Source organism: Octopus bimaculoides, chromosome 4 (genome assembly GCF_001194135.2).
Source record: "Octopus bimaculoides isolate UCB-OBI-ISO-001 chromosome 4, ASM119413v2, whole genome shotgun sequence".
NCBI classification, from domain to species: Eukaryota; Metazoa; Mollusca; class Cephalopoda; order Octopoda; family Octopodidae; genus Octopus; species Octopus bimaculoides.
The window spans coordinates 123,082,268-123,096,050 of record NC_068984.1 but is presented as its reverse complement, the minus strand read 5'-3'; the positions used below and the strand labels follow the sequence as shown (position 1 = coordinate 123,096,050).

Sequence of the window (13,783 nt, the reverse complement as noted above, 5' to 3'; positions counted from 1 at the left end):
TAATATTGAAAATAATAATAATAATAAGATGCAATACAAATACAACACAATAAGTTGCAACAGAAAGAATGTGCGGTGAAGACGTTGCATTAGATGAGAATATATCATGCACAATGTGGAACAAATATTTGTGAAGACTATGTTTAAATACAAGGAAAGGGACCTGAAAAGAATAAAATAATTTCTTATATATATATATATATATATATATATATATATACACCCCACCCATATATATAATATATATATATATATGTGTGTGTATATACACGAACAGACACACACACATGCATGCATACACAAACATGAGGGAAGGAAGGGCGAAGGTGACAGAAGTGAAGCAGCTCCTACTGGGAAATGAAATCAGGTCTGCGAAGTGGTTTGTCAAGAATTTACCACTGCACCTATGTTCAGGTTTCATGGACAAAGAGCTGTAAATTTAGAAGGCCCGGGAAAAAACACCAAGTATAGTTTTCAATGTTTTCTCAAGAGCATTTCTGGATTCAACACACATAGAACTTACTACTCCTGTGATGGTATTGGTCATAACAACAACAAATAATGATCATTATTATGATGTCACATGGTACTACATGGACAGCAAATTAAGGATACTTAAGGACAAACACACAAACAGTGAAAGGAGGGTTACCCTGTATAGAAGGGAAATAAAACAATTGTGCCCCAAAAAGAGAACAGCAATTCACGTTAATAAAGAAACCAAGTAGTAATGATAATAATAATGATAATAATAATAATAATGTTTCAAATTTTGGTACAGGCCCAGCAATTTTAGTGGGAAGGGGTTAGTCAATTAGATTTACTCCGGTGCTCAACTGCCTCTTATTTTATCAACTCTGAAAGAATGAGAGGCAAAGTCGGTGGTGGCATTTGAACCCAAAACATAGAGAGCTGGGAGAAATGCCATGAAACATTTTGTCTGGCATGCTAATAATTTAGCCAGCTCACCACAATAATAATAATCCTTTCTACTATAGGCACAAGGCTTGAAATTTGCTGGGAGGGGGTTAGTCAATTACACTGACACTAGTGCTTAGCTGGGACTTATTTTATCAATCCCAAAAGGATGAAAGGCAAAGTTGACCTTGGCAGAATTTGAACTCAGAACGTAAGGACAGACGAAATGCCATTATGCATTCTGCCAGCTTGCCACCTTAATAATAATAATAATAATAATAGGAAATTAGCATAAAACCCGGTTTAGTACAGCTCCATAAAACAGTGTTATTAGGGATAGCTAGGATACTTAGGAGGGTTCTTGGTATCTAAAGTTACTTGTTGTAGCTCGACATTATGATTTTTTTCTTTTCCAACAGTCTAATCTGCTGTGTGTATATGAAAATAATAATAATGATTTCAAAATTTGGCACAAAGCCAGCAGTTTCGGGGACCCCACCCAACTGGTCCTTATTTTATCAACCCCGAAACGATGAAAGGCAAAGCCAACCTCGGTGGAATTTGAATGCAAAACAAAATAATAATATAATTCTTATAATAATAATAATCATGATTTATAATGCAGACAAAAAGTGTAGAAGAACAGTCACCTATATTAACTCCAGTACTTGACTGGTACTTATTCTTTCTGGTCCTTGGAAAAACAGGCAAAATCAACTTTGGTGGAATGTGAACTAAGAAGGTACAGGGCTGTAACTAAATACTGTATTTACTGATGCTCTAACAAGTCTGCCAGTTCATCTCTGGAGAGAAGAGAAGCATTTGTTGATAATATCGATCCCAGTACTTGGTTGGAAATTATTTTATGATAATAATAATTTTTTATGTTGGCATGGAGTTCAGTTTTTATAGCATAAGGAAAACAGAAATTTATGACATTCATGTTTTCCCCCACAAGAGATTTGGTGATATTTAAGAAAACAATTCTGAGTAAGAATTGAGACCACCATGTGACCTTGGTTCCCAGAGAAGCTGCTACCCTTTCATACAACAACAACAACAACAACAACATCAACATCTACCATACAATCATGATGAAAAATCATAATGCTAACATTACTATTAATAGTAATGCCTATGGAAATATATACACAGATACACATATAGAAACTTAAACACAACACATGAATACACATACATACATATATAAAAAACCCATCTGTATGTGACTGTATGTAGGTACATATATATATATGTGTGTATGTGTGTAGATAATCAAGTATGTGGGTTTGTTGAGGTAAGATTTATGTTAGAATGCCTATGATTTTACAAAATGAAGCATATATATATATATATATATATATATATATATAATGTAAACACATGCACACACACACATACACCATTACAGACACTTAAATGTGCATGTGTGTTTGTGTATGTGTGTGTGTGTGTGTATATGTGAAAGGAATAATAGGCTGATCCTGCAACAAAAACATAGCATACTGAATTAATTGACTACATTACAACACCAACTACAACAACAACAACAACAATAGCATGTAGAAGACAATAAAGTAGCAGGCTGACATGCAACTTGTTAGGCTAGAGATCATGCAGCGTGACTGTACATTGGCTGTACGTCTAACAGTTAGATATACCTCTACTGGATTTATGGACAGTAGTAGTAGTAGTAGTGTCCGACATACTGTGATCGTATAGCAGAGGATCGGAGGTAGCAGCAGTTTGACTGGTGGAGCTGGAGTCAGGCCGAGTCACAGCAGCATGATAGGTTGAGGAAGAGGAGGAGGAATTGGAAGAGGAGTAATATGTAGTAGTGGTGGTAGTAGTAGTAGTAGCAGTAGTAGTAGAGGAAACAGGAGAAGAAGGCCGTAAAACGGTAGAAGGAGGAGGTGAAGAAGTTCTAGGGTGGGAAGTTGTGTGCTCAGAAGGAAGGTTAGAAGAGGCTTCTTTGTTGTTAAGTTGGGCAAAGTGATTATCAGGAATCACAGACACTTGTTCACTGTCCCCGCCAAGTTCTTCATTATCAGCACTTCTCTTTTTAGCGTTGCGCATGGCTTCCCATTCTGTCATGGTGTAAACCTTCTTTTTCTCTTGATAAGGACCCCAGTTGAGGTATGTGTTGTTTCTGGTTGTTTCTTCAAACTCTGTGTTCCAACGGTAGTTCCCTTCTTTGTCAAACTTTGAATATTCATATTTGTTTCTAAAGTGGCCCGGATACCCCAGATCTGTCCTAACATTGCCTTCATTATCTAAGAAAGGATTGTTGGGATGAGATATTCCTGTGATCATGCGGATTTCGGGATCTAAAGCAGATGATGTTAATGTCTTACTTGATACCGTCTTGTACTCCATTTCGGTATCGGAACCTTCAAATCTTCTATCTTTTTCAAAATCTACAGATTCTGCAGACATTTGCATGACATCTCTCGAATGGCTTGAGTCACTGTGAGATTCAGATCGTAATGTTTCTTGTGAGGAATGGGAAAAGTAAGAGCTGCTTAGACTCCAACGAGCAGACTCCAAAGAAGCTTCCATGATGTTTTGGTGTGTTAGTGCAGGAAAAGCATCAAGTGAATCAGAAGACGTTTGCATGATGTCATCTTGATCAACCAGTGAATCTGTTTCAAATTTATCAGTATCTTTCACAGTGTCTTTAAATTCCAAAGAATCTGTCGAGTCTACCATTTCTTTGCTCATTCTTTCTTTCAGTTCTAGAGAATCGGCTGAGCTTTGCATGTCTCGACTAAATTTGTCTTTTATTTCTAACGAATCAACAGAACTGTGCATATCAAATGAAGCATCTTGGTCTAACTGCAGAGATTCTACAGAAAATTGCATTGCTGTATCATCTCCTTGCAGAGAATCTCGATCAAAGTCGAATTGACCAATTTCACTGGAATCTTGTATTTCTGCATTGGAGACAAAGATGACACTAGAAGTAAGTTCATCTTTGCTATCTCCGTCCAATGAGTCTATATCGTCGTCTTCTTCTTTAGCCACTTGACTAACATCTTGCATCTTGGGTTCTTCAGAGCTAAGTGAATCCTTATCAATGTCGTCTCCGTCTATGGAGTCCTGTTCAATATCAAAATTACCTATTATTTCAGGTACATCCCTCATGTGACCATTTGATTGATATGAACTTCCTAAACTTTCACTTTCTGGATATTCAGGCAGCTCCCCTGATTCCAATATTGACGCTATTTTCTTGGCTTCGGCAGCAAGTTCTTCAGATATGACTATTTCTTGTTCTAGTCGTTCAAATTCGGCAAGCGATGAACTTGCACTGCGTTTGCTATGGCCACTTGATGAACTGTGGCGATCATCTCCCGAACTGGAGTATCCACCCCCAGTGCACTCTTTTTCGAGGTTTTCAAATTCAGCCAGTGATGACATCGATCCATTAGTTGCACTACCTTGTCCTGATGGCATCAACTTGTCTATTGAACTAAACGAGCCAATCGAACCTCCGAGTGCAATCTGTCGCTCTAGACGTTCAAATTCTCCTAATGAAGAGGCAACTGACACATCATCTCGATCAGCTGCTCGCCAATGGAAGTTTCGACTGTCAAAAGAGCTAGGCAGGCTGTGGGCTTCATTTGATCCAAGCGAGCCAAATTGTCCTATTTCACCTTCTAACCGTTCAAATTCTAACAAGGACGAAGAAACAGAAGAAGCAGCTGACCCATCATCTTTGTCCCGACTTCTGCCAGCGTAACGTATGTTTGGATAGCCATGGGTGTGACCCACAGTACCAGGTGAGGCAGATATCATTTCTGGTGAGGTTTTGCTACTAGAATGGCTGTCAGAGAGTGCTTCCAGTTCATCTTTTTCTATCATTTCAAATCGATCTTCATCAGACTTTTCAGATATCACCGATAAAGCAGTCTTCCCAATCATCTCAAAACGATCGCTACATGGAGAAGATTCCCCTGATTTGTCCTCTTCTGTCAATAATGGCCAGTCATATGGTTCTTCTTCTTCTGGTTCAGTGTGCATTGAATAAATGTCGGAATGGATTGATGAGGTCATAGACGCCACATCAGCCAAACGGTCATCGTCACACTCGTCCCCTTCTTGGTCTACACCAACGACTGTTGTAAAGCTGTCCACACTTGATGTATCAGCAATATCTTCGGGGCTCAGAATGTCAGCGGCGTGCATGACCGAAGGCTCAAATCCAAGGAAACCATTCTTAGAAGAATCTTTAGTTTCAGAATCTCTTTGGAATTGTTTTGAAGAACTGATAGGAACTGGCTCAGTTTTAGTTTGTAGAGAAAAGGAGTCTTCAAACGAAGAAGTGGTTGGTACTTTGTCAGGAGTTTCAGAAAATTTCTGCACATTCCATTCAAGTTCTTGTTCACTGGTGAATGTTTTTGCTGAACCGGAATGAGCATCAGCGATAATGAATGCCGAAGAACTAGTTTCATGAGATGACACTCCGTTCTTTTCGGTCTCTTCTGATTCGAATTCCATTTCATCTTGAATCATTTCAAAATAGGACATTCCTTCACCCTTTGGACTATCATCTCCAGATTCTTTTTCATCATCTTTGTCTTCCTGCTCAGAGGAAGAGTCTGGCATATGTGATGGAACAAAGCCAGCTGGATAGTCATCTTTGTCAACACTCTTGTGTAGGTGTTCTGTGATGGTGATCTCGGGCATATCATCATCCCCCTGTTTTGTGAAAGGAGGAGGATGGGAAGGTGGAGGTGGCGCCGAGAAAAAAGCTGGTTGTGACCGACACATCATTGATGGGTCAAATTGTTCAGAAAATGAGAAAGCAAGCATTTTTTCAGAGTCCTTGCTATCATCAAGAGTTGTTTCATCGATTGGCTTTTCAGCTTCTGTTTGTTCAGGGAATTCCTGGACTTTCTCCTGAACTTTGGAGGCTTCTTCAAGAACAGAGTCTACAAACACTGTAGCTGTTTTCTCTAGTTCTTCTGTGCTAATACTAGCACTAACCTTCTCATAATCATCACTGAGGACACCTTCTTGAGAATCCTGGGGTGTTGGGGATATGGGTCTGTCCAAATCTTGTTCCCCTTTAGTTGGTTCAAATGATATTTCTGGGGTTTTTCCTGCTAATGCTTCAAGTTCTTCTTCAGCTTTCTCAGCAAATTCTAGACTACTTTCAGCCAGTTCAACTTGCTCATAAGAAGCATCTTTACTTAAATCACTAAATTCTTCTTCTACCATGTCTGTACACACTTTTTCTGAAGTATGAACAAAACTTGCATCATGATCGGATTTTAGCTGATCCGAAAACTGAACTGTTTCTTCATCAGTATCATCCAGATTAATCCTCTGATCTTCTCTAATTAGATGGCTAACCTCTACCGCACTAGTCTCTCCTTCTTGCTGTCTTTCTTTGCTTTCTTCTAACAAAGTTTCATAGCTAGACACATCAAACTCAAGTGCTCTTTTACCAGGATAAATTTCATCTTTCTTCAACTCATATGGCTGTTCTTCAAGGTCATCTAACACTGGTTCCAGTCCAATAATTTCAGTTGGAGATCCAGACTCTACCATTTCAGCTGGATATACCTCACACTGTTGTTCTTCATGAAATTCCATTGGTGTAGGGGCTTCTGTTTTAACCACCACAGATGACGTGGTTTCAGTTATGGAAACAGTAGCTGATGTTGGACCAACTTGTTCAATAGGGGAAGCTTCTTCCTCCATTGGCATTTCAAGTTCATATAAAGTCTGATCTGACGTTACCAAGACTTCCTGTTGCTCAGCCGACAACTTCACATCTTCTATCAAGCTATCGGTCATGACATCTCTGACAGCAGCATCAGAACCAGCCGATATTTGATTGTCTTCTAGTTCTATGGCAACATCTTCCTGCTGTGATTTTTCTTCTTCCATAACATATGAGGGTGATGACTGAACCAAATCTGGTGGTGCTGCAGGCACCACAGTTTTAACAGTAGATGACACAGAGTCAATGTCTGGTTGAAAATCTACCTCTGTAGGACCATTTGGTAATTGGGAGATTCTGTCGGCAGCAATGTCTTCGATATTTTCAGTTTCACTGATCTCCTCTGTAGACAAACTCTTTTGAAAAGAGTCAGAGGGCAACAAATCAGGACGGCATGCACCTGGGGATGCAACACTGGAGGCAACAATATCCATAGTGGCTGCCCCTTTCTCTGAAGCATCGCTACTGCTGAAAAGCGACTGATCTGGTGAGGAATCGGTATCAGGTTTCATGGTGTGAGAACTGGGGATCTTACATACTTCTTCCATTGGAGGTGCTGATGGTTCAACAAAAGCTGTAGCACTTGCAAACTCTTCTAAACTAGACTTCATACTTGTGGGCTCACTAGCTCTGAGGTCAGCAAAACTACTTCCGGATGTAGAGAGGGATTCCACTGAAGCGGTCAAACTTGCTGTTTCAATGCATCCCGCTATACCACCTTGTAAATATTTAGCAGCATACTGATCATAGCCAATAATTTCAGTTGGTGAAACCATTTCAAATGATTGGCCATGATCATCATCATCATCACTGCTTTCGTCTTTTGAAAGGTCCTTTTCAAAACTTGAAGGACGTTTTTCAGAAGTTTCACTGCTTACAGATCCAAACTGCCGATCAAAGAGACCTTCGGTCTGCAGCTTGTTGGCTGCGTCTTGAAGATTACAAACGGTATCTTTGATGGTGGTTGCATCTTTCGGCGTCGGTGCAGGAGTTGGCGGTAAAGATTCCGTCGACTCCGACCCCGTTTTGTCTTTGCTGACGCAAATGTCTTCTATAATGATGACCTCAGACTGAGGCCCGGTATAACTCTTCTCAGAATCTGGCTCAGTGCAAGGCTCGTCGATGCGAGAAGTTCCCACAGTAGGTTCAACTTCAAACACGTCATCTTCAGGACTCGAAAGAATAGCCTTAGGTGCCGGTGGATGTGGCACCTGACTCTCAATGGTGTCTGGAGACATGTCATAAGCTGTCACAATGTGTGAAACATGCCCTGAATCCAAATCATATGAAGCAGCTAATAAAGTTGGTTCGTTGGATACTTCAGAGGAAGAGGTCGATGTTTTAACTAAATCTTCATTAGAAATAGATTGCCTCAGCTTCTCCTTACTCTCTTCTGATAGAAATGTTACCCTTCTATCTTGCGCTGTCATCTTACTCTCTTCTTGCTCCTCGGAGTCAGTTTTAGAGGCTGGTGCTTCAGCAATAGGAGAAAGTTCAATTTCAGGAGATTCTTTCTCAGTTTCTGAGGATTCACCATCAGCATAATGCTTCCTTCTGGCAGGGCCAGGATAGCGATCAACAGGGGGGATTTCAGACCAGAGTTCTTCCTGTAGTTCTGCCTGGCTTTCATAAGTGGTTGATAATTCATCACTGTCAACTGATGGTGAAAGGGAGCGATCCTTCTCGTCTGCTGACTCCTGTAATAATTCTTTTTGGGCCATCCGAGATTCAATACTTACAACACCGATTATTCCTGATTTTGGTGATACTTCTTCACTGTCTGGTTTTGGTCGAAGTTGTTGTTGTTGTTCTTCATCAAGATTATCTTTTGATGGAAGTTTTTCTGATGAAAGATCTAATGAAAGGTCTGAAGACTTACTTTCACTAGGACTAGCCAAGTCAGTAGCACTCTTAGAGACCATTTCATACTCAAGATCTTTCTCTTTTAAAGTGTCTTCTCTAGATAATTCTTCAGGTGATTCAGATGTTTTTTCTTGTTTTGAAGAATGGTCATCCATTATATTAGCCAAAACAGTAGCTTCATATTCTCCAGACATCCTGTCATATGGTTCAAGGATATCTTTCTTGGCTTCCACTGCAGACTCTTCCTCAGCTTTAGGTTCCTCTGGAACATGTTTTTCCCTAGATGTTATGGTGACATGTTCCTCAGCTTCTTCAATATCACCTTTTTTCTTGGACGTTTTGACGACATGTTCTACAGTGGAAGTTACAGTGACATGTGCTGACTTAGTTGTTGTAGTAACATGGTCTGTTTTGGCAGTTGGTATGTCAAATTTTTCTTTTGAATCCACAGTGAAATGTTCTGTCTTAGATGTTCTGATGACAGGTTCTTCTCTCTTGGATGTTGTGATGACACGTTCTTCTGTCTTGGATGTTGTGATGACAGGTTCACCAGTTTCAGAGGTTGTGATGACAGGTTCTCCAGGTTCTGATGTTGTAGTGACAAATTCTTCTGTTTTGGTTGTTGTAACATCAGGTTCACCAGTTTTAGATGTTGTCGTAACATGTTCTGTTTTTGATGTTGTGATGACAGGCTCTCCAATTTTAGATGTTCTGATGATACGTTCTGTCCTGGTTGTTGTGACAACAGGTTCTTCACTTTCAGATTCTGTAGTAACATGTTCTTCTGTCTCTGTTGTTGTACTGACAGGTTCCTCTGCCTTAGATGTTGTGATGACACATTCTTCAGTTTTGGATGTTTTAACATGTTCTTCTGTCTTGAATGTTGTGACAACAGGTTCTTTGGTTGTAGATGTTATAACACGTTCTTCAGTCTTGGAGGTTACAATGACAGGTTCTTCAGTCTTAGATGTTGTAACGTATTCTTCAGTTTTAGATGTTGTAATGACAGGTTCTTCAGTTGTAGATGTAACGTATTCTTCAGTTTTAGATGTTGTAATGACAGGTTCTTCAGTTGTAGATGTAACATATTCTTCAGTTTTAGATGTTGTAATGACAGGTTCTTCAGTTGTTGATGTTGTAACATGTTCTTCTGTCTTGGAGGTTACAATGGCAGGTTCTTCAGCCTCGGATGCTATAGTAATGTCTTCTGTCCTTGATGTTGTGATGACAGGTTCTTCTGTTTTAGAGGTTTTGATGACAGACTCTTCTTTCTTGGAAGTTGTGATGATAGGTTCTCCAGTTTTGTATGTTGTAGTTATGTGTTCTGTCTTCACTGTAGTGATGACAGGTTCCTCGCCTTTAGAAGATGTAACATGTTCTTCTGTCTTGAATTTTGAGAAGACAGACTTTTCTGTTTTAGATGTTGTGACAATGGGTTCTTCTGTCTTGGATGTTGTGACGACAGGTTCTTCTGATGTTGTGACAACTGGTTCTTCTGTCCTGGATGTTGTGACAACAGGTTCTTCCATCTTGGATGTTGTGACAATAGGTTCTTCTGTCTTAGATGTTGTGATAACAACAGCATCTACTTTGGATAGTGCAGTAGGTTGTTTTTTTACTGTCTTGACTACAATTTGATCTTTGACGGACTCATCAAAGATATCATCTGGTTTCCTAATTTCTTGTTCAACTTCATCATCATGTTTTGACTCATCCGAACCTGTAACTACTTCTGATGGAAACTCTTCCAAATCTTCCGAAAGCGTGAAGGTAACCCGTTTTGGGGGTTCTTCTTCTTCTTCAGCAATAGACTCAGAGATATCTTGTTCACTAAATGTTACGTTTGAATAGTCTTTGCTACTTCTCCGGTAAAATACTCCCATGTCAACTGACTGCACAGTAACTATTCCTTGTTTTTCTTGCTGTTCAAGATAATTATCAGAGAACTGTCGGGAGAAATGGTGGACAGTTTCCCAAGGTAACTTCTTGCCAGATTCTTTGTCATAGAAACCTTCACTGTCAGAACTACTGGCCTCTGGAGATATAGTTTCCACTGTAGACTGATCGAATGGATGAGAAATAATGGGCTCACTAGCCGTGGTTGTAAGAAGTCTAGCTGTTTTCTCTGTGGCATCATGTCCGGTAAGTTGAATTTCTTCACTGGGTTCTTTTGCTTGATAGACCTTAGTTTCAGTTATCATTTTACTTTGACTCTCTGACAAAGAGACTTGTGCTCGGGATGATGTTACAATGGTTTTTTCTGTTCTTATTTCTGAGGTAGCTTCAAATTGGCCATCAGATGTTTTAGATCTTTGGATAGATTCTTGGAAAGAGTTCTGATCTTTAGTATCTCCACTTTCTGAACGGGAGGTTTCTTCACTCTCAGAATACATTGCAGCACCACTCTCCTCATCGTCATCTTTTTCAAATGAGACCTTGTGTGTTACTTCTTCAAATTTCATTGAGCTGGAAAACATCTCATTCTCTTCTGATAATTTGGTTTTCCCCAGTGCCTGGATACCCATCTGCCATATTTCTTGATGGACAGCTGGGAAGTCAAATTGATGAGGCTTCTCTTCAAGATCTTCTGGAGATATTTCTTTGGCAGCAAGACTTGGACTCTCTTCAGAGAAGTCATCAGAGTGTGTCTTTATTTCACTGTCGACAACATCTTCACCAGCAAAACCCATGTTATCAAAGGCCATGGAAGATAAACGTTCCGCTCTTTCTTCAGGTGTTTCTCTTTTATAGTCATCTTCGGTTCCATCATGTTCTTCAGACATTAATGATGTAGCAGATTGTTCTGTTACATTATCAAGCTCTAGTCTTTCCTCAGTTGTATCAGAATCGGTTGAAATCTTAGGGATGTTGAAAGATTCACCAGTATCTTTCTCATATTCTACTCTGGGGGATTTTGAGGAGATAATTTTTGACATTGTTTTGAAGTCTTCAGTTGTTTTTGTTTCATAGAATTCTGAAAGAGATCCCAGCTTGGACTTAGCATTAATCTCCGATGGTGATAGGCCAACAGTTATTTGCATGTCTTTGACGTCAAGGAGATCTTGAGCTGGAGATATCTCATTTGCTATTTCAGCAGCTGGGGACTCCACAGGGGATTGGGTGAACGAAAAGAACTTGTCTTCTAACCTAAGATCAAGAGCACCTTTAGAAGCAGGAGAACTTTTAGGAAGGGGAGAGAACTGCTCTTCCACATCCGTTTCTTCTGTTTTTTCTTCACTGGTGTCACGCATCTCGGCATCTATAGAAATCAGGGTGATATTAGTGTGTTAGTAGACTGCCACCATTCGACTGACAGTGGAGTAGAATGCAGAACAATTAGGAAACATAACATAGAAGTAGCTTAGTGAATTGTTAGAAAGAAATGTCAGATGAAAGTGCACAAAATATCTAGAGAGAAGGATGATGATAATGGGTTAGTAATATCATCTGATGAATTGTTATTAGTAAGCTGATCTAATAAAATTATAAGGAGATCTAGAATATTATTATGTTTATCTCATATAAAGCTTATTAATAAGGAGAATTAGTATATAACTGTTAATAGAAGGGATCAATGCATTTCTTAATTTATATATAAATGAAGTGAAAAATAATAGAATGGAAACTTAATGCATGTGTTACATATCTACTCTATAAATATAAAGAACATTACTCTGTAATTATAAAAGAACTTAAACCAATGAGAAATTAGGAAATATAGAAGAAATACACCCTTATTATTTAGGTAAAACCATAGAGAGACAATAAGGAAGGTGTTAAGGTATCAACTAAACACCAATATGGCTTGAATTTTATTGTCTCCTTAGGCAAGGCATACAACTCAAGTTGCCCAAGAATCCTTTATCAATGATAAATGAGGGAAGTGGATGTGGGAAGGAATCACTGAACAACAACTTTGCATCAGTCAACCCACCACTCTTAACTTATAGTTGTGTGATTAATGACTGAAAAGGCTACGTAACTTTATAACATTTTAATGCAATTGCTGTAAATATTTAATTTTGCAGAAATATTCAACCTACGTCAGTACAGAATAGTTAAATGCTAAAATTAAGACAGCAGCAACAAAAAAACAATAAACAAATAAAAGCTTAAAACTTTATAAAATTTACTAATTGCTTTTGTAGTGTTTTATGAGTGATTGTCATTTTGCTTTCATTCTTAAAGCTCTTACAGTGAGCATAGGATTGGTTCTTTGAAAGTTTCTTTGTGAAGAAACTCAGATATTGTAGATCTGAGAAAGCAGCAAAGTTAAATTGTGATATGCTGGATAAATCTCTTAAATTTTAAAAGATACTTGCACAATTTATTCTTAGTTATCGCAGAACCTTTTCTCACTGCTAAGTCAACTGAGAAAAATACCTATGCATGTAGAACAAGAGAAAAAAAAAAAAAAAAGGAAAACTAGTGGGAGAATCTCTATGGAGCCAGTTGGTCTGTGCAATCTAGAAGTCAAATATCTCAATAAACTCTTTATTAGTTTTATATTAACATAGGTTTTCAGCTCTAAATCTCAAGGAACAAAATTCCTTATAATAAAGACAAGATGGTTATAGCCAGAAATCTGATCAGAATGGTTTGTCCAATCAGCTAGCTCTGTACTATAAATCTACTTAAATAGAATAGAACAGTACTACTCAGTAACAATAATCTGATGTAGAATTTGAGAGTCATGTTTCATTAATTTTTTAAGAGAATAAAAATCACAACAAAAGCAAACATACTATTTCCATCAGAAATTTTTCTATTTTTGGAAAAAATAACAAAATTCTTTCACATATTATTTTTTTTTTGGTTGTTGTGGTAATGAGTATTCTAGAATTGAGAGAAAAGCCTTAATATATGAACAAATCTGGAAAGGAGAGGAAGGGTGACAGAAGAAGAGATGATTTTAAAAAAGAATTTTTAATGTTTAAAGATTTTCACCCGAAAGTATTTAACCCAGAACCAACTTACAGCCGAAATTAGGCGGACTAAAACACACATTATCCAATAAAATTAATTGCATGAGAACGAGTAATGTTGCCATTTTAATATCACTGGATATCATGTTATATCATTAAATATAATGTTATATTATTTAATATCAGCCTGCAAGAAAGCAAACCATTGAACCAAAAGCTGAAAGCTCATATGTGTATATGTAGCGTGTGTGTGCATGTGTATATACACGTATATACATACACACACACATGTACAATTGCATACATGTAAGTATATATATATATATATATATATATATATATATAT

At 38.3% G+C, this 13,783-nt stretch overlaps 1 protein-coding gene across 44 annotated transcripts in view; it reads right to left on the bottom strand.

The window, feature by feature from the left end:
- The window catches only part of LOC106871604 (titin), a 454,558-nt gene that overhangs the window by 17,370 nt on the left and 423,405 nt on the right, over window positions 1-13,783 (bottom strand). For 42 of the 44 annotated variants that reach the window (XM_052967415.1, XM_052967425.1, XM_052967437.1 and 39 more), the window contains one exon: window positions 2,580-11,771. In XM_052967415.1, the coding sequence (XP_052823375.1) occupies window positions 2,580-11,771 (9,192 nt within the window). The remainder of the gene's footprint in view (window positions 1-2,579; window positions 11,772-13,783) is intronic. The other 2 variants (XM_052967440.1, XM_052967420.1) reach the window with 1 other exon arrangement.